The 22,253-nt window shown below is 35.1% G+C and overlaps 1 protein-coding gene across 1 annotated transcript in view; it reads right to left on the bottom strand.

Annotated features, from left to right (window-relative positions):
- The window catches only part of MED13 (mediator complex subunit 13), a 101,193-nt gene that overhangs the window by 42,311 nt on the left and 36,629 nt on the right, over window positions 1-22,253 (bottom strand). Inside the window, exons 9-10 of the mRNA XM_023652937.2 lie at window positions 10,946-11,629; window positions 582-795 (exon numbers count right to left, since the gene is read on the bottom strand). Of these exons, the coding sequence (XP_023508705.1) occupies window positions 582-795; window positions 10,946-11,629 (898 nt within the window). The remainder of the gene's footprint in view (window positions 1-581; window positions 796-10,945; window positions 11,630-22,253) is intronic.

Here is a 22,253-nt window from a genome sequence, read left to right as displayed (position 1 = left end):
ATATTACTGGGTCTTTTTGACAATTTCATAGCTTTCAATTTCCGTATTTTGTATTTAAGGCAAAACTCTTATCTAGCAGAATCATCTTGCACTTAGATCCTCAAACATTTGATTTTTAAAATTTTAATCAAATAAATCTTTTTACGTCTCACACTTTATAACATTTTCCTTTTAGGGGCCCTATAAGCTCTTGACTCACATATTCAAAAATATTGGGTATTTTATAAACTCAGCAATGTGTATTTTATTGTACTTTCGGAAACTGGTAACTATCAATATAGTTCGTCTACCTAAATATCCTTATTTGAATAACAAATTAATGTATTCTTTCTCTAATCAAAAAAGTTTTACAGTAAACAATAAAGATCTTTTCATTATCAGAGACGAGTTTAGGTTAAAGCCCATATAAGCTCTTACATTCTGTACAATATGCCTGATGTACCTATTTAAAAAATGTTTTTCTAAGTTAAAACAATAAATCTGTTCTATTTTAAAACAAAAAAAAATGAGAAGTGTGGTAGTATATGCAGTGCTACAAATCATTGGTGATCCTTTGGTGTACTTTGATGTCTTTTACTCGCCTTGTGTTTTTTTCCAGCTTCTCTCTCGTTATTTTGTCTATCTTTCTTATCAGGAAAAAGGAATTCCTCATCTCCTTCAACAAACGCATATGGATCAATTTTAGGTTCTTGTTCTGCATCAGATGATATTGCTGAAAGATACTGATTTTTAATTTGATATTGCTGCACTAATTCATCAGAAACTTTTAAAGGTTTCTTACATTGCACCATTAACCTGCATAAAAAAATAAAATTAGAAAATTAGTTATATTTATTCTCCATACAAGCATAAAAAATTTCCAAAACAACTTAAGTATCATAAAGTTTTTAGAATCATTTAGAGATAATCTAACCTGTAATCCCTCACTTTACAAATAAAGAAACTGAGGTACACAAAGGTTATGTGATTTATTGAAGTCTCAAATTTAGCAACAGAGAAATAGAGCTAAAATTCAGGTCTCCTATCTATATGGTCTTTCTACTAAAATATGTTGTCTTTTGTTAATCCACTCTGTTCCCAAGTCCTCAAGTACATTAATTTGTTCAAATTTATTCACTGAAAGGGACTTTAAATCTAAACCACTCCAGGACTAGAACTCTTAAAATGTGGCCTATATAATGAGACAAGACTACTTTCGTACAATTTACACATGGAAAGTGATTATCCTTTTCCCATTGCCATGAATGGATATATTTTAAGTTAAAAAAAATTTAAAGGCCTGATTTGTGTTTCACGATAACATTACTATTATTAATTCTGGCAAGATGTTTTACAATGGCAAGTGAAGTTTCACTGCAAGTACCTCAGAGGTTTTTCCTAATCACACTGGAAAAATCAAATTTTATATTATCAGTCTTTTGGTTTCACAAAGTAACTGATAAACATATGTTTATCTGTACTTTCCTGAAATAATGACAAAGGACAATAGAACAAGAGAGGAGACGACAATGAAGTTGAAAAGATGAACTAGTAGAAACACACAGACCAGAGAAAGCTGAAATATAAGGCTGAGAGAAGGAAGCCACAACAAGTTGCTCTGCAATGCAGAACCCTAGAAAGCATCAGGACTTTTATATCTCTGAAGACCAGTGTGCTTGGTGAGCCTGAATATAGAATTCATTTTTGGTTTGTATAAGACATTTTTCAACTCCCAGATTCATGTTCTCTATATTAGGCAAAGCTGAGATTCTCCTGCTTCCAGAACAGTGGCAGCCAGGCATCTAGTCAAATCATGCTCAAAATCCTGCAATGACTATTTTCCTCTGAGGAAAAACCAAAATCCTTATATCCTACCAAAGCCTTCCAAGATGTGTCTCCTCTTTTTCCTCTCCAACTTCATCTTCTTCTATTCTACCCCACCCTCTCTCACTCACTCTCCTTCCAGAGGCTTCCTTGATGTTCCTCAAACAGGCCAGACACACTCTTGGCTGTTCCCTCTGTTTGGAACACTCTTCCTCCAAATAACTGCATGGCCAACTCCCTCACTTCCTTCAAATCTTTGATCTTATTTTAAATTGCAATATGCCCAACTGCCTTAACACCAGTCCCCCTAACCCTACTCTATTTTTCCCTGGATAAAACTTATCTTTTAACATAATATATAATTTGCTTATGTTCATAGTTGACCATCACTCTACTAAAATATAAGCCCCTAAATGCCAGGGATCTTGTCTTTGTTCACTGAATTACCCCAAATGCCCAGAACTGTGCCTGGCACATAGCCAGTGCTCAGTAAATATTTGCTAAATGAATACATGAAATCTAAAAGCCACACAGGATTGAGATGTTGTGTTTGCATTAATAATCCTAAAATACAATATCTTGTACTTTGAAATAAACATCTTTATTCATTAGACAGCAATACTGCTGCCACTGTTTATCTGTCTTGAGGATTAAGATAAAAATTATAAGACACGTAAGAATTTGGAAGCAATGAAGGTATTTGCTAGCTTATAATGATAGAGATATCACTCTATACCTTATAAACTAAGGTTGAAACAGAGGCCATCAAAACAATAACTGATGTTTTCCAAACGTGCTATCAAATACCAGATATGTCACTGTTATTCTCAGTATGTCCCAGATTTATCCCCAAAACTAAAATCTTAAGTCCACAAAAACTTTCTTCCATGGGAAGACACAACTGTCTAACACAACCGTCAGTGGGGATATGTTTTACAATTAATTGTTCCAACAGTTCTGTTCCATAAATGAATAAACATTTCTTTCTTAAGAATAGTTTTGTACCCCACCATATCGGACCCTAAGTAACTGTTTGCTAACTCTCTATCAGATACTAACATAAATCTTTTTGAAATAGTATTTCCATCTACTTGACGTGTATTTTCTTATTTAATACTTAACCTCATAAGATAGGAAATGGAAGGTATGCTCTCTGACTTTGATGTGGAAATTATGTAGAAAGAAATGGTTTGCTGAGGGCACAGAGTGGCAGAATTAAGGCTGGAAAGATTTTAAGTATTCATATTCGAATAATATTCATGGGGGAAAAGTATAAAATCCACTCCTCCTCCCTCCTACCAACCTGAAAGACACTACTACTCTGTGTAGAGGTGAATAAAACAACTCTGTTTTTCCTATTAAGTTGTCCTCTCGTAGAAGCACTGAAAGGACCAACCCTACTGCACAGGACTATATTAAGAATAAAAAGGAGTAAACCAAATGCAATGCCTAAAGACTTTTTGTTATTTTATTGAATGGTTCTCACAGACATTAGGATATGCAAAGAACTTAAATGTAGTTAATAATATCAAGAGTATGAAGTCACAATAAATTAAAAAATATAAATTATTTACATTACAATCCTTCTACATTTAAAACTGAGAGAAATAAAAATTGTGATTTTTAAGAGATGCCAAATTAAAAACTCAAGTTATCATTTCATCACTGTCCAATTATGCATTATACATATACTTTTGTGAATAGGAACACAACCTCCCCTTTTCTAAAAGGAATTTTCACATATAGCCAAATAGTTAACTACAGAGATAATTTCAATCAGATAAAAAAGCTAAATACAGACAAACAGAAAGAGGATTAGGCACAGCCATGAACAGGAAGCTTTGCAAAGCCCAAAGCTAATCAAAATTACCTTTATATTATTCATTAATTATATCTCCTTCCTTTTACTATGACATCAGTAACATACTATCCTAAAAGGTACTTGTAGAGAATTTAACACGGCTTACAGTAGCATATGCTTTTAAGCCTCTATTCAATAAAAATTCTTTCAGACAAGTTATGACAATATTTTAGGACTGACAATTATAAGAAGGAGATAAGCTATAGAAAGAAATGTTAGGGAACAAATTAATAAATCTCAAAAGTCCTCTTTTTTAACGGTACCTTCTCCAGTACTATTTCCAGTATTCAGAATAAATCCTTAAACTGAATCAAGCTAGCTCTCAAAAGTCTAGCTTTATTGCATTAAAAGAAGAAATCAAGTAAAGACGACTTACTTAAATGAAAAGATTGAGAATACAGTAAATCAAAACAAGTTTATTTCATCATAGACTTCTATGAAACAAAGTAATCAAACTATCTTCTAGAGATCAAATAATGCATTGTGTAACTATACAAATACAATAAAAATCTGGTTTATCACACTAATACAACATAGGAGCTAATTCTACTGATGAACATTATATTATGGTTAAGATATCTTGATATATCCTTACTACTGAACAGATATGACAAGAACTATGCTCAAGTACAGTTCTTTCTTTGCTCAGGATTTAGAAAGGCTTTCCTCTGAATTAGAACAGACTATCCTAAACAATCACAGATTCTACTAAAACTAAGTGTTAAACCATTGAAAAAAGATCAAAAAACAACTGTAATCTTTCTTGGCAGAAATTTTGCTGTCTTTAAAACTTTTAAGGTCTTAAGTCAATATTCTGAAATAGATAACTATCATTAACTAACAGAGAAACTAGAAATAATTAGAAAAAAGATAAAGATATTTGCCACAGATATGTATATCCTGTATGTGGAATATGCTATGTTCCAGGCTCAACCTCTCTCTCCTCCCAATTAAATTCTAACATATCAGAAAAGGAATTCTGGGGCCAGCCTGGTGGCGCAGTGGCTAAGTTTGCGTATTCTGCTTCAGTGGCCCAGGGTTCACCAGTTTGGATCCCGGGGGCCGGCCTATGCACCACTTATCAATTCATGCTGTGGCAGGCATCCCAAATATAAAATAGAGGAAGATTGGCACAGATGTTAGCTCTGGGCCAATCTTCCTCAAAAAAAGAAAAAAAGAAATAAAAAGAATTTTCCTTTAAAGAAGCCGCTAAAAAATTTGGTATCAATTGCTACACTTGGAAGTCTAAGAATAACGGAGGTGCTTAAAAATGAAGTCTATTACTCTGTACCATCACCACCTAAAGCTGATTGGAAAAATCAAGAGTATTGCTTTCTTTCATTTATCCACAGATTATGAAAGCATAGGGACACCCTTTAACAGCAATCAATGGAAAATTTCATTTATTTATATCAAATACAAATTGTTTTTACTTAACATAAATAAAACAAACGTCTAAATTTCTCCTCCATCATTTCCCAAAAAGCATACATCTGTAACAGTCAACTATTACAAAGAAAGCACTTGTTTTATTTCTACTGATGCATGCTTGCCCCTCTTTGCATTCTGCATCTCCTCTAACTGGGCTATTAATAGTTTCTTCCCATAAGCTTCAGACACATGATCACAATTGTCTGCTGGAATCTCTCTAAGTAGGTACCTCAAACTGAATTCACAATTTTTCACTATATATGTATTACATGCACATAGTTAAAAGTCATATAGTAAACAAAGGTATAGCTGAAATGTAGAAAATTCCCAATCCTTCTCCTTCAAGATAACAATAGATCGTTTGTATTACCTAATTAGGGTAGGGGCAAAAACTATGCATATACTACGATATATGTATACATATATTATGTACCTCGTTGTTCCTAAACTTCATAATTATCCAGAGATCTTCTCATATCAACCTACATAGATTTCCTTTGCTTTTTTAAGTGAATATGCCATTATTATTTAGCCAGACTACTTATTTAATAAGACCTTCCTTTCTTAAGGTACAGCCATAGTTACTTGAAGACACTTCTATTTTTGAAACACTACTTTAAAAAAACCATAAAAATTAAATTTAAAAGTTTAGTCTAAAGTGGGTAAAAAAGGTAGTAGAGAAGTCTTCAAATCTGTTCTTCCTCCTCTTTCCCTCTCATGAAATAAATATGCTGGTCTTTAACTCTCTTGCTACTCCCCTACTTTACTATTCAACTAGCTGTAAACTTCTTCAGTCTACTCCACAATATCTATAAAATCCATACATCCCTACTCTTTCTAATTTCCTAGTGAGAGTCCTGTATTACCTTATGTCTGAGCTTTTCAAACAGATGTCCAAACTAACCTCCTTTTATACACGTACAATTCTTCATTTCAATCCTTCACTAATGCTACTTAATACTTGTAAAATCCTTATTTCCCAAAAGCCTATTTTATCTACCTCAAAAAACTTGCAACAGTGCTCCTATTATCGCAAGGAAAATATATAAGCTCATAAACAATATTTTGCCATGCCATTATATAGTCCTACCCCACTTTTCAGGTTTCATTTCTCATCACAACACACCAAACTAGTAAGCACCACCCTATAATCTATCGATACCAAATTACATAAAGCTGCTGGATCTCCATAAATAAAGTCAGTCCCCACTCTGGCTCTGCATCCCTACAGTATTTTGTATTTACCTCTATCAGAGAATTTAATGTTATTTTCCATTAGACTACAATTTCATTTAGGGCCAGGACCAAATTTATTTTATACCGTAACAGTGCCTTACAGCATCTTGCATATAAGAGAAAACTGAGTTTTATTCAAACTGATAAAATATATCTTTGAGGAATATAAATTTAAGAAGAAAGATAATCTCCCTAAGAAAGGAGAAAGAATGTGAGAGTTGCAACAGCCCTCTAATTAATCTCATTAAAATTAACTGTTGTACCTTTAAATAAACTTTCAAAACTCAAAGTATAGAGAAGTATGATAGAAATTTACGACTGGGTAATATGATTCACAAATTTACTTACATAAAACAAATTAGGCTTCTGAAAGGATTACTCTATGATTAGAAAAGTGATCACATTAATATCTTTTAAACTACAGAAAGTTTCTGTAAAGTATTTAAGAAAATTGTTTAAATGCCATCAAGAGAGAATAATAGTAATTCACAGAATTTATTTTAATGACAGGGAACATTATCTGACTTTGTCAACTGGCTTTGTCACTTTCTATAAGGAGATGACCGATCCTCATGACATACTATGTCAAGTAATATTAATAGCAAGTACCTGAATTACTAAGTTATTTCAAGAAGATCCTTTTAACTATGAAAAAAAAAAAACTTGGGCCAGCCAGGTGGCACAGCAGTTAAGTATGTACGTTCCGCTTTGGCGGCCTAGGGCTCACCAGTTCAGATCCCGGGTGCAGACATGGCATCGCTTGGCAAGCCATGCTGTGGTAGGTATCCCACGTATAAAGCAGAGGAAGATGAGCATGGATGTTAGCTCAGGGCCAGTCTTCCTCAGCAAAAAGAGGACTGGCAGCAGTTAGCTCAGGACTAATCTTCCTCAAAAAAAAAAACTTTTTGTTTTACCATAATACAAACAGTGAAGGCCATGCCGGGTATTATACTGTGGTTTGGGGAGCTAAAATAGTATGGGGTACCTCCCTAGTGAAATTAATCAGTAAACATGTTTGACCTATTTTATAGCTTATTCTAGAGTTCAAATTTCTGCCAAAATTATTTGTGACATTACAACACCTTAATACTATTAACATTTTGGGCTGGATAATTGTTGTGGGGGACTGTCCTATATATTATAGTATATTTAGCAGCATCCATGGCCTCTACCTACCAGATGCCTGTAGCACACCCCCCAGTTGTGAGAACCAAAGATGTCTCCAGACATTGACAAATGTCACCTGGGGTGTGTGCTGGGGTGGGGGTGGGGGCATAAGAAATTTTCCTGAGAACTAATGTCATAGAATAGTAACTTCTTGGGGCTGGACCCATGGCCAAGTAGTTAAGTTCGCGCACTCTGCTTCGGCAGCCTAGGGTTTCACTGGTTCAAATCCTGGGCTCAGACACGGCACTGCTCATCAAGCCACGCTGAAATGGTATCCCACATGCCACAACTGGAAGGACCCACAACTAAAAATACACAACTATGTACCAGGGGGCTTTGGGGAGAAAAAGGAAAAATAAAATCTTTTAAAAAAAAAGAACAGTAACTCCAGGAAAAGGACAGAATCATTCAGATGATTAAAACATTAAATCAAAAGACTTCTAACCTACCAAGTATAGAAATATTAGATTCCATAAATGTTTCTTAGTTCACATAGCAGCTAAGCCTCTGATGGTTGACAAGAGTTCTACCTAAAACTGTGACACTGTACACATTTTAGTAACTAGCATAACCAAAACAATACTCATGTGAGACACAAAATTTAAAAAACCCTTTTATTCAATCTTTTTTTTCTTTTTTATGAGGTAGAAAAGATGGTGACCAGGAAGAGGCAGAAGCATGTTATTTCCTTAATTTACATAATCATGACCCAGCACCATTCTACTCTGCATGCTACCCTTCCACATTATGCTTCTTCCTTCTAATTCTTATTCAGTGAGAAAAATGGCAAACAATTTTAGAACAGATTCTAAGGTTAAGCTGTATTAACTTCTAAGAGACCTTCATTTCACTTATAGACACTCACGCACACAAGCAACCAATACACTTCTTTAAAATTATAGCGATTCTTGGATCTTATGAACATAATCTGCCCACAAAAACTCACTCTTGAAGTTTTTAAAACTGAAAATATTCCCTACACTTTTACATACATTAAATAAGAAAATATAACCTAGAAAGAAAACAAGTTTAAAATCATAAAGTAATCCAGGGTCACACTGTTGCTTCATTAATCCAAACATTTGCCGATTGTCTACTATAGTAGTGCCTAAGATTGTTCTGGGGATGTGGATGTGTATGTGTGTGTGTATAGTTTATGCTAGAGGAACACAGCAGTAAACAAGACTGACTTCTTACCCTGATAGAGCTTCCATTCTAATAGGGGAAAAAACCACTAACAAATACATAATATAATTTCAGATAAGGATACATATAAGGAGAAAATGAAAGCAGTGTACAGGATAGGAAGTGATTTGGGGAGCGAGGAGAGGCCACAGTCTAGATAGAATGGTCAGGGAAACACCTCCTGAGAAGGTAACTTTTGAGCAGGAATGATTAAGGCTGCTCCCCACACCTGTAATGCAGTTCTGAAGGCCAGGAGGAATGAGCTTGGCTTTTTGAAGGACTAGCAAGAGTGGCTAAATCAGGAAGCAAATAGGAGAGTAGTAAATAAGAATAAAGAACCAGCTGGGCAGGAGACTATGTAGAATCTTTCAAATGAGGAAAAAGGGTTTGGATTTTATTCTAAGTGTAAAGGGAAACCACTGAAGGATCTCAAGTAAATGAGTAACATAATATTTAACTTACAGTGATCACTCTGACTGCTGTGTAGAGAATATATGTAAAGAAGTACAGAAATAAGGAGACTAACCATAGTTTCAGGCAAGAGTTGAGGCTAGCTTAGACTATTGTATTACATCCAGCACAGATAAGATTAAGATCTTTTTAACACCTGTTTCCAACACATCATTTGCTTTCTAGAGCAATTTGTTCCACAGAGAATGGGGGGGAAAAATGGAGATATTATCAAAGAAAAAGAGAATTTCCCAGTTGCAGGATAAAAAGACTTCAAACTGAACTAGCCCTCCTCAAATGCCCAGTACAAGGATTAAACAAAAGATCACTAAACCTACACATAGTCTTGTGAAAATTTCAAAATTCTAAGGTAAAACTGAACTAACCCTCCTCAAATACCCAGTACAAGGATTAAACAAAAGGTCACTAAACCTACACAGTCTTGTGAAATTTCAAAATTCTAAGGTAAAACTGAACTAGCCCTCCTCAAATGCCCAGAACAAAGTCTGAACAAAAGATCACTATACCTACACATATTCTCATGAAATTTCAAAATTCTAAGCTAAAGACTGGAAAAGCTTTAATTGAAAATGGACTCACTGAGGAGGAGACGTAATCTCTGCACACTACTTGGCCTTGCATTGATGAACAGGTAGACAGTTTTAATGAATATAATGGTATTTTGTTGGTTGATTTCCATCTTATAGAAAAATCTATAGACAAAAATGCAAAAGGCTTATGGGACAGACTAGAAATGTAATCAGAACAACACAGAAAGTAAAGGAAGACCTGAAAAAAAGCCTACTTCTGCCCAAAGTATGTCATACATAGGTGGACAAAGAAGGCACATCATAGACTAGAGGAAGATATTTGTAGCACATATAACTAATACAAGATTAATAACCAGAAGATGCAAAGAATAAATTAGGAAAAGAAAAATGGACTAAAAAATATCATGTACAGCCAATTCACAGAAGAGGAAATCTAAATGTTCAATAAACATTTTAAATGATGCTCAACCTCACTAGGAATCTGGAAAACATGTATTAAGACAATATGATGCCATTCTGCACACAGCAGGTTAGCCAAATTAAAAGTTGCATAATACCAAGAAAAGAGGAAAATGTGGAGCAACAGTCATTCTCATACTCTACTGGTTGATGAGGGTGTAAACTAGTACAGTTTGGAGAGTAACTTGCGAATAATCCTTAATGTTGAATATGTACATACTCCATGGCCCAGCAATTCTACTTTTAGATGTATTCTCAAATAAACTCCTATACAAGTGCACAAGGAAATGTGTACAAAAAAGTTCAGTGCTACATCCTTTGCAATTGTGAAAAACTGAAAATAACTAACATGTCCATCTTCAAGAGAGTAAATTATAATATATTTATAACAAAGAAATACTATAGAGCAATTAAAATGAATTAATTAGAACTACATGTATAAAAACATGTATAGAAATGATAATACCAAATTCAGGACAGTGGAAGGAAGAATGGAGGAAGAAAAATAGTACATAGGAGTTCTAATTGTATGCAAAATCCTTAAGCTGGTTGATGCGACCAACTTAAGTCCTTAAGTTGGCTGATGGATAAGTAACATTATTTTCTCCACTTTTTTGTGACTAAAATATTTCATAATAAAGAGGTTCCCTGAGGAAAAAACACAGCAAAGAAATTATGTAAAATTAATACTCAAGGATTTATTATAAACCTATCCTGAAACCAATTTTGGAGTCCTAGTATTAAGAACTTCCATCATTTCCACCCTTAAATTATAATAGTGACTATTAAAAAAAATACATACTCTGTAACTGATGTTACACTTTCCTGTCCAAAAGGTCCAACTGGATCATCCTTGAATTTATCACTTGGAAGTTGAGGTGGTAAAAACTCTACATCTTTTTTCTTTGGGACCTTGTAATACTTCCAGGCTATATTAGCTTCATCTTCTTCCAAGTTTACTGCTGTACCAACATATATTGTAGGTTCTACAGCTTCCTGGAACTGAGCTGGGAAAGACTGGGATAAACTGTCTATCCTATCTTCCATTGGTTTAGAAGGAACCAAGGGATCTGGTGTTGGCATTTGATAAAAATGTTGACTTTGAGGAGTTGAAGGTGTTTTAGTCACTCCTTCATCAACCACATCACATGGGTGAGGACTAAGTGGAGGTGGTTGAGGTGAATTTGCCATTTCAGTGCCATGCATCTGAGGAGTCTTTGCTACATCATTAGTTCGGATGCTTGAAAATCTCACTTGACTGTCTGGAGCAGAGATCACAAGTCTTTGGCTGGCTGAATCGGTGTCCATGCCAACATCATCGCTAATAGATACACGATGGTGAAAAGGAGTCAAGGGGCGTTTCTGTGGTTTTTCACTCTTTTCTTGCTTTTCATTGGTCTTGTGCTTAGGAAGTACTTGTTGTTGCTGACTTAAGGATGGCGCCTGTCCTTGTTGTCCAGGATTTCTTGGTTTGAGATTTTTGTGCCTGAAAAGTTAAAAGAAAAGTTTAATATTTATAGCATCACTATCATATCAAAGTACACAAGTTAATACCATTAGACATTTCAGATATCATTTGTTTTTCATATATAACCCTAAAAGTAAAATGATCTGAATTTATAAGGAAAAAAATAATTTTGTTTAGTGACCTAAAATTAAAAGCATGCAAAAAAGATTCATAAAAGCCTATTCTCAACATCTCATTCAACAGCTACGTGAGCTGACAGACAAAGCTGGTTTGCCTTATATAATCTAAATATGTTAGTATCTGAGTAAATACAGAGAGAAGATTCTACTTATTTTAAGATAAAAAGGTATAAAAAGGTCTGAAATTTATTCACTTATGAATGTATCTGATATTTCACAGTTAGTAATTGCTACAAATCAATGGCTTAGCTGAGCTCAGTCATCAACTACATCCTACAGCAACTGGCTAGAAAATTTATTCTACTGAATTAAAGTTAGATCAGTCTGGATACTGCTGGAATTGACTGACTACCTTCCTTCTCCCAAGGCTTACCACTACAGAATCAGCTGACTGGAAAATAAAAAGAAAATGCTTAAAATAATTTTCTCCTCATAATGTGAAGCAATTCTACACTGAAGACTTAACTATATACCTAAAAATCTAATAATTTTGTTCAGGTTTAAGATTTCTTTCAGTGTAGTAAAAATACTGTGCACATTGAGAATTCCAAACTCAACTGAGACTGATGCATATAAAACATTTTTTTAAACTAAGAAATTAGAAAAAAATGTGGAGAAATATGGAGTTAAAGCATTGAATATTCACAACGGTTTTTTAGTTTTCTTTTTAAATTTATTTTATTAATGGTTTTGTTATATCAGAGATAACCAGAAAGAGTAATACAAAGTAGTGTCAGGCACTTTTTCAAAGAACCTTTTCTACTGAGGAAACATGCTGAGACACCCTTTTGTACAGAGCTTGGAACATGTTATTGTGCATGAGGGAAAAAAGCATGAAAGTTATCAAAGAAAACTGGAGTTCTGTCAAAAGGATACAGGAGAAATCCAGGATTACCCTGATACCAAAATCAAAGACATTATAAAAAAAGGAAATCATAGATCAATATCCCTCAAGAACACAGATGTAAATCATTAATAAAATATTAGCAATACAGTAATATATAAAAGGATAATAATACATCATGACCAAATGAGATTTGCCCCAGGAATTTAAGCTATAACATTCAAAAGACAAAATCAGTAATATTTATCATATCAACGGAATAAAAGAGAAAAACATATATCTTAATAAATATAGAAAAACATATGACAAAAGTCATATTTATTCATTCGATAAATATAGAACAACATATGACCTATGCATATAAAAAGACTGAGCAAGCAAGGAACAGAAGTTAATCTGATAAAGGATATCTATGAAAAACTACAACTAATATCATACTTAATATACTTACTTAATATCATACTTAAGACTGAGTAATTTCTCCCTAAGTCTGAGAACAAAGCAAGAATATTAACTCTCAACATTTTTATTCAACAATTTTACTGAAAGTTTTAGCCACTGCAATAAGTGAAGAAAAAGAAAGAGATTAGAGATTTCAAAGGAAGAAGAAAAACTGTCTTTATTCATAGTAAATAAACATGATTACAAACTTTACAATGAAGAGTTCAGGCTGATCACCACCTTCTCAATATTAACATTATTAAAAGTGGGACAACCAGACGTGTCTCTTCTGATTTGACACAAAACAAAGCAAGCCAGCACCATCTACAAAGTTTTCTTAACCAAAATATTTAAACTGAATCTAATCAAAGGCCTCTAGATCAGCACTGCCCAACAAAACTTTCTGTGATGTTGGAAATGTTCTATATGTGGCTATTGAGGACTTGAAATGCAGCAAGTGCAATTGGGGAACTGACTTTTTAATTTTATTTAAAACCAATTACTTTAAATAGCCATTAGTGGTTACCAACATAGCTAGTATTGGACACCACAGCTCTGGACCTATCTTCCCTGTACAGAAATGCAAGGGATAAAGGAAGAAGTTAACACTAAAAGAACAAGTTACAATATATGACAAATTGAAAACTCCAGAATGTGGGACATTCTATAGGACAACTGACCTAGCTTCTCCAACCAAGTCAATGTTACAAAAAAAGAGTAGGAAATTACAAAAGAGACCTACCAGACTTAATAACCAAATGTATACTCCTTGTTTGGATCCTAGTCAAACAACCAACTACAAAAAGATACTTGTGAGACAAAGCTGTAGAGGACATCAGATGACACCAAGAAAATACTGTTCATTAGGTGTGATAATGAAATTATGGTAAGAAAATACTAACATTTTTTAGAGCTGCATACTGAAATAGGAGTGAAATGATGATATTTAAGATTTTCTTTAAAAATGTTCAGCAAGAGCGAAGTATAGGGGACTGGCCAAATAAAGTATTATATCTCCATAGTATTATGGAGTATTATGAACTTAAAAGAAAAAATAGAGTATGCTAACATGGAAAGATATGAAGGATAACTGTTTATCAAAAAAAGTTACAGAACAATATATATAGCACAATTCCATTTGTGTGAAATAAAGCAGGCAGGCAGATCTACACACATTTATAGGAAGCAGAAGTTGTTGTTTCTAATGTTTTATTTGTGTTCACTGTTTGAATTTTTTAAATAGCAATTTAAAACCAAAAAAAAGTTTAATAAAGGAATTGGTCATTAAAAACAAAGAGCAAGTCCTACCCAACATAGGAATAATCCCTTCTCTGACCATCCTTTCTTTGAATATTTTCTACGACAAGGACCACATTACCTTACAAGGAAATGCATGCCATCATCAAATAGCTCCAGTTGTTAGAGAATAATTTACGTTGAATGGAGACTTGTCTTTTCTGTATCTTCCAGTCATTAGTCCTATTTCTAATTCTATTTCTAAAGTTGTGCCATCCAACAATGGTGTCCACAAGTCACATGTGGCTATTAAGCACTCAAAATGCAGCTAGTCCAAATTGAGGCAGGCTATAAGTGTAAAATACATACCAGTTTTTGAAGATATATTATGAAAAAAAGAATGCCAAATATCTCATTAATGATTTATACTGACTGTATGTCAAAATAATCATTTTGGGTAAGCCAATTTCAATAAAATATATCAAAATTTTAAAAAATCTTCAGTAAGGTCTGGCCCAGTGGCAGCTAACTGACATGCTCTGCTTCAGCAACCCAGGGTTCGCCAGTGTGGATCCCAGGTGCGGACCTACGCACCACTTGTCAAGCCATGCTGTGGCACACGTCCCACATATAAAGTGGAGGAAGATGGGCACAGATATTAGCTCAGGGCCAATCTTCCTTAAAAAAACAAAAATCTTCAGTAAGAGGTCTAGATGAAGCAATTGTAGTACATGAACATGGATGGTTGTTATACAGGAGTTCACTGTCCAATTCTCTTACTTTTGTGCATGTTTGAAATTTTCCTAACAGAACAAGGAAGAACAAAAATGCTAAAAAGAAAAATAACATGGAAAATAACTGGAACAAGATTAAAGTGTTCCAAGGTCCTTGTTTGTTCCATAAAGAGAAGAGAGACATTGACTGACTTCAGACTTTAAGGAAAGCAAACACAATAAATGTTTAATTCAATTAACAAAAGAATTAAAATATAATACCTAACTTCTAAGCCACCTGAAGAAAGGAAAAAAGAAAGAAAGTCAAAAATAATAGCAGGATCTTCAAGGCAAGGGAAAACAGGATTGAAACAAAAAAACAGCTCACTAATTGGGAAAAAATATTTACAAGCCACTTATCCAACAAAGGGTTAATCTCCATAATATACAAAGAACTCACACTGCTTAACAACAAAAAACAAACAACCCGATCAAAAAATGGGCAGAGGACATGAACAGACATTTCTCAAAAGAAGATATGAATATGGCCAAGAGACACATGAAAAGATGTTCATCATCGCTAATCATCAGGGAAATGCAAATCAAAACTACACTAAGATATCACCTTACACCCGTTAGATTGGCAAAAACATCCAAAACCAAGAGCGACAAATGTTGGAGAGGTTGTGGAGAAAAAGGAACCCTCATACACTGTTGGTGGGAATGCAATCTGGTATAGCCACTATGGAAAACAGTATGGAGATTTCTCAAAAAGTTAAAAATAGAAATACCCTATGACCCAGCCATCCCATTACTGGGTATCTATCCTAAGAACCTGAAATCAGAAATCTCAAGAGTCCGTTGCACCCCTATGTTCATCGCAGCATTATTTACAATACCCAAGACGTGGAACCAACCTACATGCCCAGAAACTGATGATTGGATAAAGAAGATGTGGTATATATACACAATGGAATACTACTCAGCCATAAAAAAAGACAAAATTGGCCCATTCACAACAACGTGGATGGACCTCGAGGGTATTATGTTAAGCAAAAATAAGCCAGTCAGAGAAAGACGAACTCTATATGACTCCACTCATAGGTGGAAGTTAGTATATTGATAAGGAGATCTGATCGGTGGTTACCAGGGAAAAGGGGGGGTGGGGGGAGGGCACAAAGGGGGAAGTGGTGTACCCACAACATGACTAACAAAAATGTACAACTGAAATCTCACAAGGTTGTAATCTATCATAACACTAATAAAAAAATAATAATAATAATAGCAGGAAAGGGGAAGGAAAGCAAAGGAGAAAAAAAGAAAACAGAATAAGAAGGTAGAAATAGTACATATTATAACAGTATCATTCACTTCTTAATTATTCAAATATTTTAGTGTCTACTACAAAAGTTTTCAAAGTATGGCCCATGGACTCTTTCAGGAGTTTTACAGGATTCAAAACCATTTTGGTAATAGCACCAGTACACTATTTGCCTTCTTCGTTATGTTGATATTCATAATGATGGTATAAAAGCAACAGACAGCACAAATGCTGGCAACCTAACATGAACCAAGGCAGTAGGACTGTTAGTAGTAGCAGTCACTGTTTTCTTCACTATCATACATTCTTTCACTTAAGAACATCCTTCATGAAGACAGTAAAAATAATTAATTTTTATTAAATCTCAATCCTTGCATTTACAGCTTTTTATATATAGAAATAGGAAGTACACATAAAACATTTCTGTTACTGCTATGTTATACTGATATAAGTACAATGGCTGCTTTCAGGAAAAGCACTTGTACAACTGCTTGAGTTACAAGCTGTACTAGCCACTTTTTTCATGGAACACTACTTTTATTTCAAAACAAATAAGATTGACTAATAAACCATGGTGATCCAGATTTCGTTACATGGCAGACTTGATTATTTGGTCCTCAAAAATGAACAAAATGAGTCTGTCATTTTAAGGAAGAACAAATGATAAAGTTTGAGCTTATTTTAAGCAAGATTTAGAATTTGGAAAATTGTATCTGCCATAGTGAGCTTGACAGCTTTCCAATATTTAGAAGATTTTTCTGAGATCATTGGTGCTATTAATGAAGGCAAAGTTTTGATACTATATAACAAAATATGCCAGCATTCAGAAGATCTGCATAACTCAGTGAACTGGTATTTTCCAAAGAATCAATGCATGATGTTACAAAATCATGCAGTAAAAGATCCATTCAGTTATTAGTGGAGTACAAGAATTTCATTAATATGGCTTCAGATTCCACTAAGACTAACCTTTAAGAAACTACCCCCTGTGAAATTCTGGTAAAATATCAAAGAATATCCACAATTATCAGAAAAAGCTATTAAAATACTCTTCCATTTTCCAACTGCACAGCACATGAGGCTGGATTTTCTTCGCATACTTCAACCAAGACAACATACAACAAAAGATTAAATGCAGAAGCAGATGAGAATCTTCTATTATGAGCTATCTTCTATTAAGCTCAACATTGAAGAGATTTGCAAAGCTGTAAGACAACGCCACTCTTGTAATTTGTTGGGTTTTTTTGGAAAATATAGCTGATTTCTATAAAAGTATTTTATTCACATTAATATGTACTGAGTTTATTATTTTTTTATTTTTTTAAAGATTCTATTTTTCCTTTTTGTCCCCAAAGCCCCCCAGTACATAGTTGTATATATTTTAGTTGTGTGTCCTTCTAGTTGTGGTACATGGGACGCCGCCTCAATGGGGCCTGATGAGCGGTGCCATGTCCGGGCCCAGGATTCAAACCGGTGAGACCTTGGGCCACTGAAGCAGAGCGCGTGAACTTAACCACCCGGCCACGGGGCCAGCCCTGATTATTATTTTTTAATAAGTTAAGTAGTGCTTTAAGATTTCTCTAAAATAGATATAACAACCTACATAAATAAAAGCACTTTGGGGTCCTCAATAATTTTTTTTTAAGAGTGTAAATGAGTTCTGAGACCAAAAGCTTAAGAATTTAGTCAAGTTACACAAGGCACTAAGGAGAGGTAGGATCTTCAATAATCTGAGATGAACTATTTGGTTATACTCCAAGCATACAAGGGATGTGAGAAGTAAACAGCCATATGTTCACTTACCCTGCTGTGAGGGTAACAAACTAACACCAGCGACTCTCTAAAATCTTGCTAACATTAAATCACAGCCCCTTTCCTTTCGTCTATATAGACCTTTTTCTAAAAGCTAGTCTTCTTTAGAGAGAACAACTGAATTTCCTACTAGAACTCAAACAAGTTGCGGAATCGTTCTAAAAAAAAAAAAAGCTTGTCCTAAAAGCACAATCCAACAGAGTGATCCCTTCAGATTCTTTTTCCTCTTGATTAAAGTTCCCAGTATTTTAGTGTCAACATCTGAAATTTACAATAAGTGCAAAAACACAGCGTGCTTTTTACTTACATAGCTTGCTAAGTGCTAATTTTCTTATGAACATTCCACCAGACTACAGCCTAATATCAATAAATGCAATATTTAATCTTCCTAATAACTGAAAAATGCCAACTGAAACAATTTTATGCTTTTCACTTACCACCATGGTAAAAAAATAATTTTAAGGACAGTTCACAGGTCAGTGAAAGCACAAGAAAAATCAGCACTCTTATACACAAAAAGTGGGAGTAAAATTGGTAGAATCTTTTTGAAGTCACAAGAAAGTATTTAAATAGCATCCTCATCCACAACCTTCTACTGTATCACCCACCTAGTGTTACTTCCTCCCTAGTACTCATCACTCTTCAATTTTAAAAGGATTAAAAATTCTTTTTAAGACGAAATTGGCCCATTCACAACAATGTGGATGGACCTCGAGGGTATTATGTTAAGCGAAATAAGTCAGTCAGAGAAAGACGAACTCTATATGACTCCACTCATAGGTGGAAATTAGTATATTGAGAAGGAGATCTGATTGGTGGTTACCAGGGAAAAGGGGGGGTGGGGGGAGGGTACGGAGGGGGAAGTGGTGTACCCACAACATGACTAACAAAAATGTACAACTGAAATCTCACAAGGTTGTAATCTATCATAACATTAATAAAAAAAAAAAAAAAAAAAATTCTTTTTAAAAACAAATTAATTATCTGCCCCAATCCCATTAGAGTGCAGGCTTCATAACAGCAGAAGCCTCTTTTGTTCACTAGTGTATCCTGAGACTAGGACATCTCCTATCACAGAGTAAGTGTTCAATAGAATCTAATAAATAACTGAGTGTCACAGAAGTATTTTTTTTAAAGTAAACACAAACAAAAAACCTTTGGAAACAATCTATTTGTTCACCAAACCCAGAATAATTAAATACATTATGGTACTTCCATTCAGTGAAATACCAAGAAGTTTTTTTAAACAAGAAGGCAGATCTACAAGTAACTAGAATGTAAAGATCTAAGGCACATTAAGTGAAAAAAATAAGCTGCCAAACACATCAGTATTACTATATTTATGTGTTGGGAGGAAAAACACATGTACATACAAAATTACGAAAGAAAGTGTGGGGGACCAGCCCGGTGGCGCAGCGGTTAAGTGCACACGTTCCGCTTCAGCGGCTCAGGATTCGCCGGTTCAGATCCAGGGTGCAGACATGGCACCACTTGGCAAGTCATGCTGTGGTAGGCGTCCCACATATAAAGTAGAGGAAGATGGGCACAGATGTTAGCTCAGGGCCAGTCTTCCTCAGCAAAAAGAGGAGGACTGGCAGCAGATATTAGCTCAGGGCTAATCTTCCGTAAAACAACCAACCAAACAAAAAAAAACCCCAAAAAGTGTGGAAGGATAACACCTAATTGGTAAGTAGTCATTTCTAGGGAGAGATAGTAGGATTTGGAAAGAGATAGAGAGTGGTCAAGGGGAACTTTAGCTTTATTTGCATAATTCAAATTTCTTAAAATCATATATACTTATTATATAACTACGCAATTTTTTTCCAAAGAGAGGCCAACATATCAGTCACGGTCCAGTCCGGTCTTTCACACAGAGGAAATTTACTACAGAAAATCAGTTACAAAAAACAGAAGAAAGTGAGGCAACCCAGAGACTAGTAACAGCAGGGAGCTTCTATGACTTCTAGGATTAAAAGGACAATGAGATGAAGTAGTCTCACCAGATTACAGAAGTTTGGGATGGTATCAGAACCACAGCGGGACCTGCTAAGTGGTAACAGGCACCATGAAAAAAGGGGTTGTTAATGGGACACAGAGCTGCCGCTGGAGTTGGCTCAAAAAGAGGTGGGGAAATACCCTAACTTCTTCTCCCCTCTCATCAATCAATGTTCTGTTAGTGCCTCCCATTAGCCAGATCCAGATAGCAAGCAAGCCTAACCAAATCATCACATTGTATACCTTAAACTTACACAATGTTACTTATCAATTGTATCTCAATAAAGCTGGGGTGAAAAAAAAACAAGGACACGCAGAAAGCAAGGGAGCCTAGGAAATGTTTCCTGCAATACAGAACAGAGCAGGGAAAATGTAGGGATAGATCTGAGAGCAAACACACTGACTAGCACAGTCAGTTATCAAGGTGTGCCCTACCTCCTATATTTTATGGCAGGAGAGGATACACACATACAGTGGCTCAAACTCTCTTTCAAGTCTTACTTAAGACTAAATAAGAGAACCAGATTTGGAAGGAGTATAGGGAAAACAAGTACAAAATGCAACAGTAAAACAAAAAAAAGTAAATGATTAGAAACACTGAGTTTACTAGAGGGGTAAATTTACCAAACCAAGTCACATGTATAGATTATACAAAATTTCATTATATTAAATCTCTACATGCCTGGGAGGAATTTCTGGAAACATGAGAAAGATTTTTTTTTAAAGATTTTATTTTTCCTTCTTCAGCCCAAAGGCCCCCGGTACATAGTTGTATATTTTAGTTGTAGTCCTTCTAGTTGTGGCATGTGGGATGCTGCCTCAGCATGGCTGGATGAGTGGTGCTTGGTCCCCACCCAGGATCTGAACCGGCAAAACCCTGGGCTGCTGAAGCAGTGTGCACGAACTTAACCACTTGGCCACGGGGCCGGCCCCAGAAAAAGTTTTTAAAAATAAAATTCAACTTAGAGACCAAGAATTTAGACTTAAACTTACGTTTACCAACATTCATTTAAGTGTCTTCCTCTAAAACTATTTTAGACAAATATACTTAAAACCCATATCTTTCACAAAGAATAAAACAAAAGTCTAGGTTAGGAACTAAAAAAGAAGAGTTGTTCGATAAAAACTCCAGTGTAGGGAAAGAAAAGCCTAATTTCATTTAATCATTTTATTGGTCTTAGACCAGGGACTGGCAAATTTTTTCTGTAAAGGACCAGATGGTAAATATTTTAAGCTCTGGGGGTCATACAGTCTGTGTCACAACTACTCAACTCTGTGAAAGCAGCCAACAGTCAATATGTAAATGAACAGATGTGGCTCTGTTCCAATAAATCCTTTTGTATGGACACGAAATTTTGAATTTCACATAATCTTCAGGTCACAAAATATTCTCCCTTTGATTTTCTTCAACTACTTAAAAATGTAAAAATCACTTTCAGCGGGGCTGGCCCCGTGGCCGAGTGGTTAAGTTCGCGCGCTCCACTGCAGGCGGCCCAGTGTTTCGTCAGTTCGAATCCTGGGTGCGGACATGGCACTGCTCATCAAACCATGCTGAGGCAGAGTCCCACATGCCACAACTACAAGGACCCACAACGAAGAATATACAACTGTGTACTGGGGGGCTTTGGGGAGAAAAAATAAAATAAAATCTTTAAAAAAAAAAAAATCACTTTCAGCTCACAGGTCATACAAAACAGGCAGCGAGCCAAATTTTGCCAATGGATCATAGTTTGCCGACCCCTGGTTTCAGACAATGTCATGGAGCCACGCATTTCAAGACTAGGTTTGGGTTTCTTTTTCCCCCTAGGTGGGTGTGGTTGTTAACTATTTTAAACTATTAAACAGGAGCTAACCTATCCAACATTTTAATTCCAATCTCTATCAACACCAGAAGCATGTTTTCAACAAGGTTACCAGACTTTAAAAAATTACAGTCTCTAATCCAAAGAATCTATGCAAGAACATCTAATCTCTGCAAAAATATACCAGAACACTTGAGAGTCTGTCACTGTATTCAATCAAACAGAGCTAATGTAAGAAAAACCCTGGAGGGCCAGCCTGGTGGCCAAGTGGCTAAGTTCGCACCATTCGCATCAGCGGC

The sequence above is a fragment of the Equus caballus genome, chromosome 11 (assembly GCF_041296265.1).
Source record: "Equus caballus isolate H_3958 breed thoroughbred chromosome 11, TB-T2T, whole genome shotgun sequence".
In the NCBI taxonomy this organism is placed as follows: Eukaryota; Metazoa; Chordata; class Mammalia; order Perissodactyla; family Equidae; genus Equus; species Equus caballus.
This window is presented reverse-complemented; position numbering and strand designations above follow the sequence as displayed.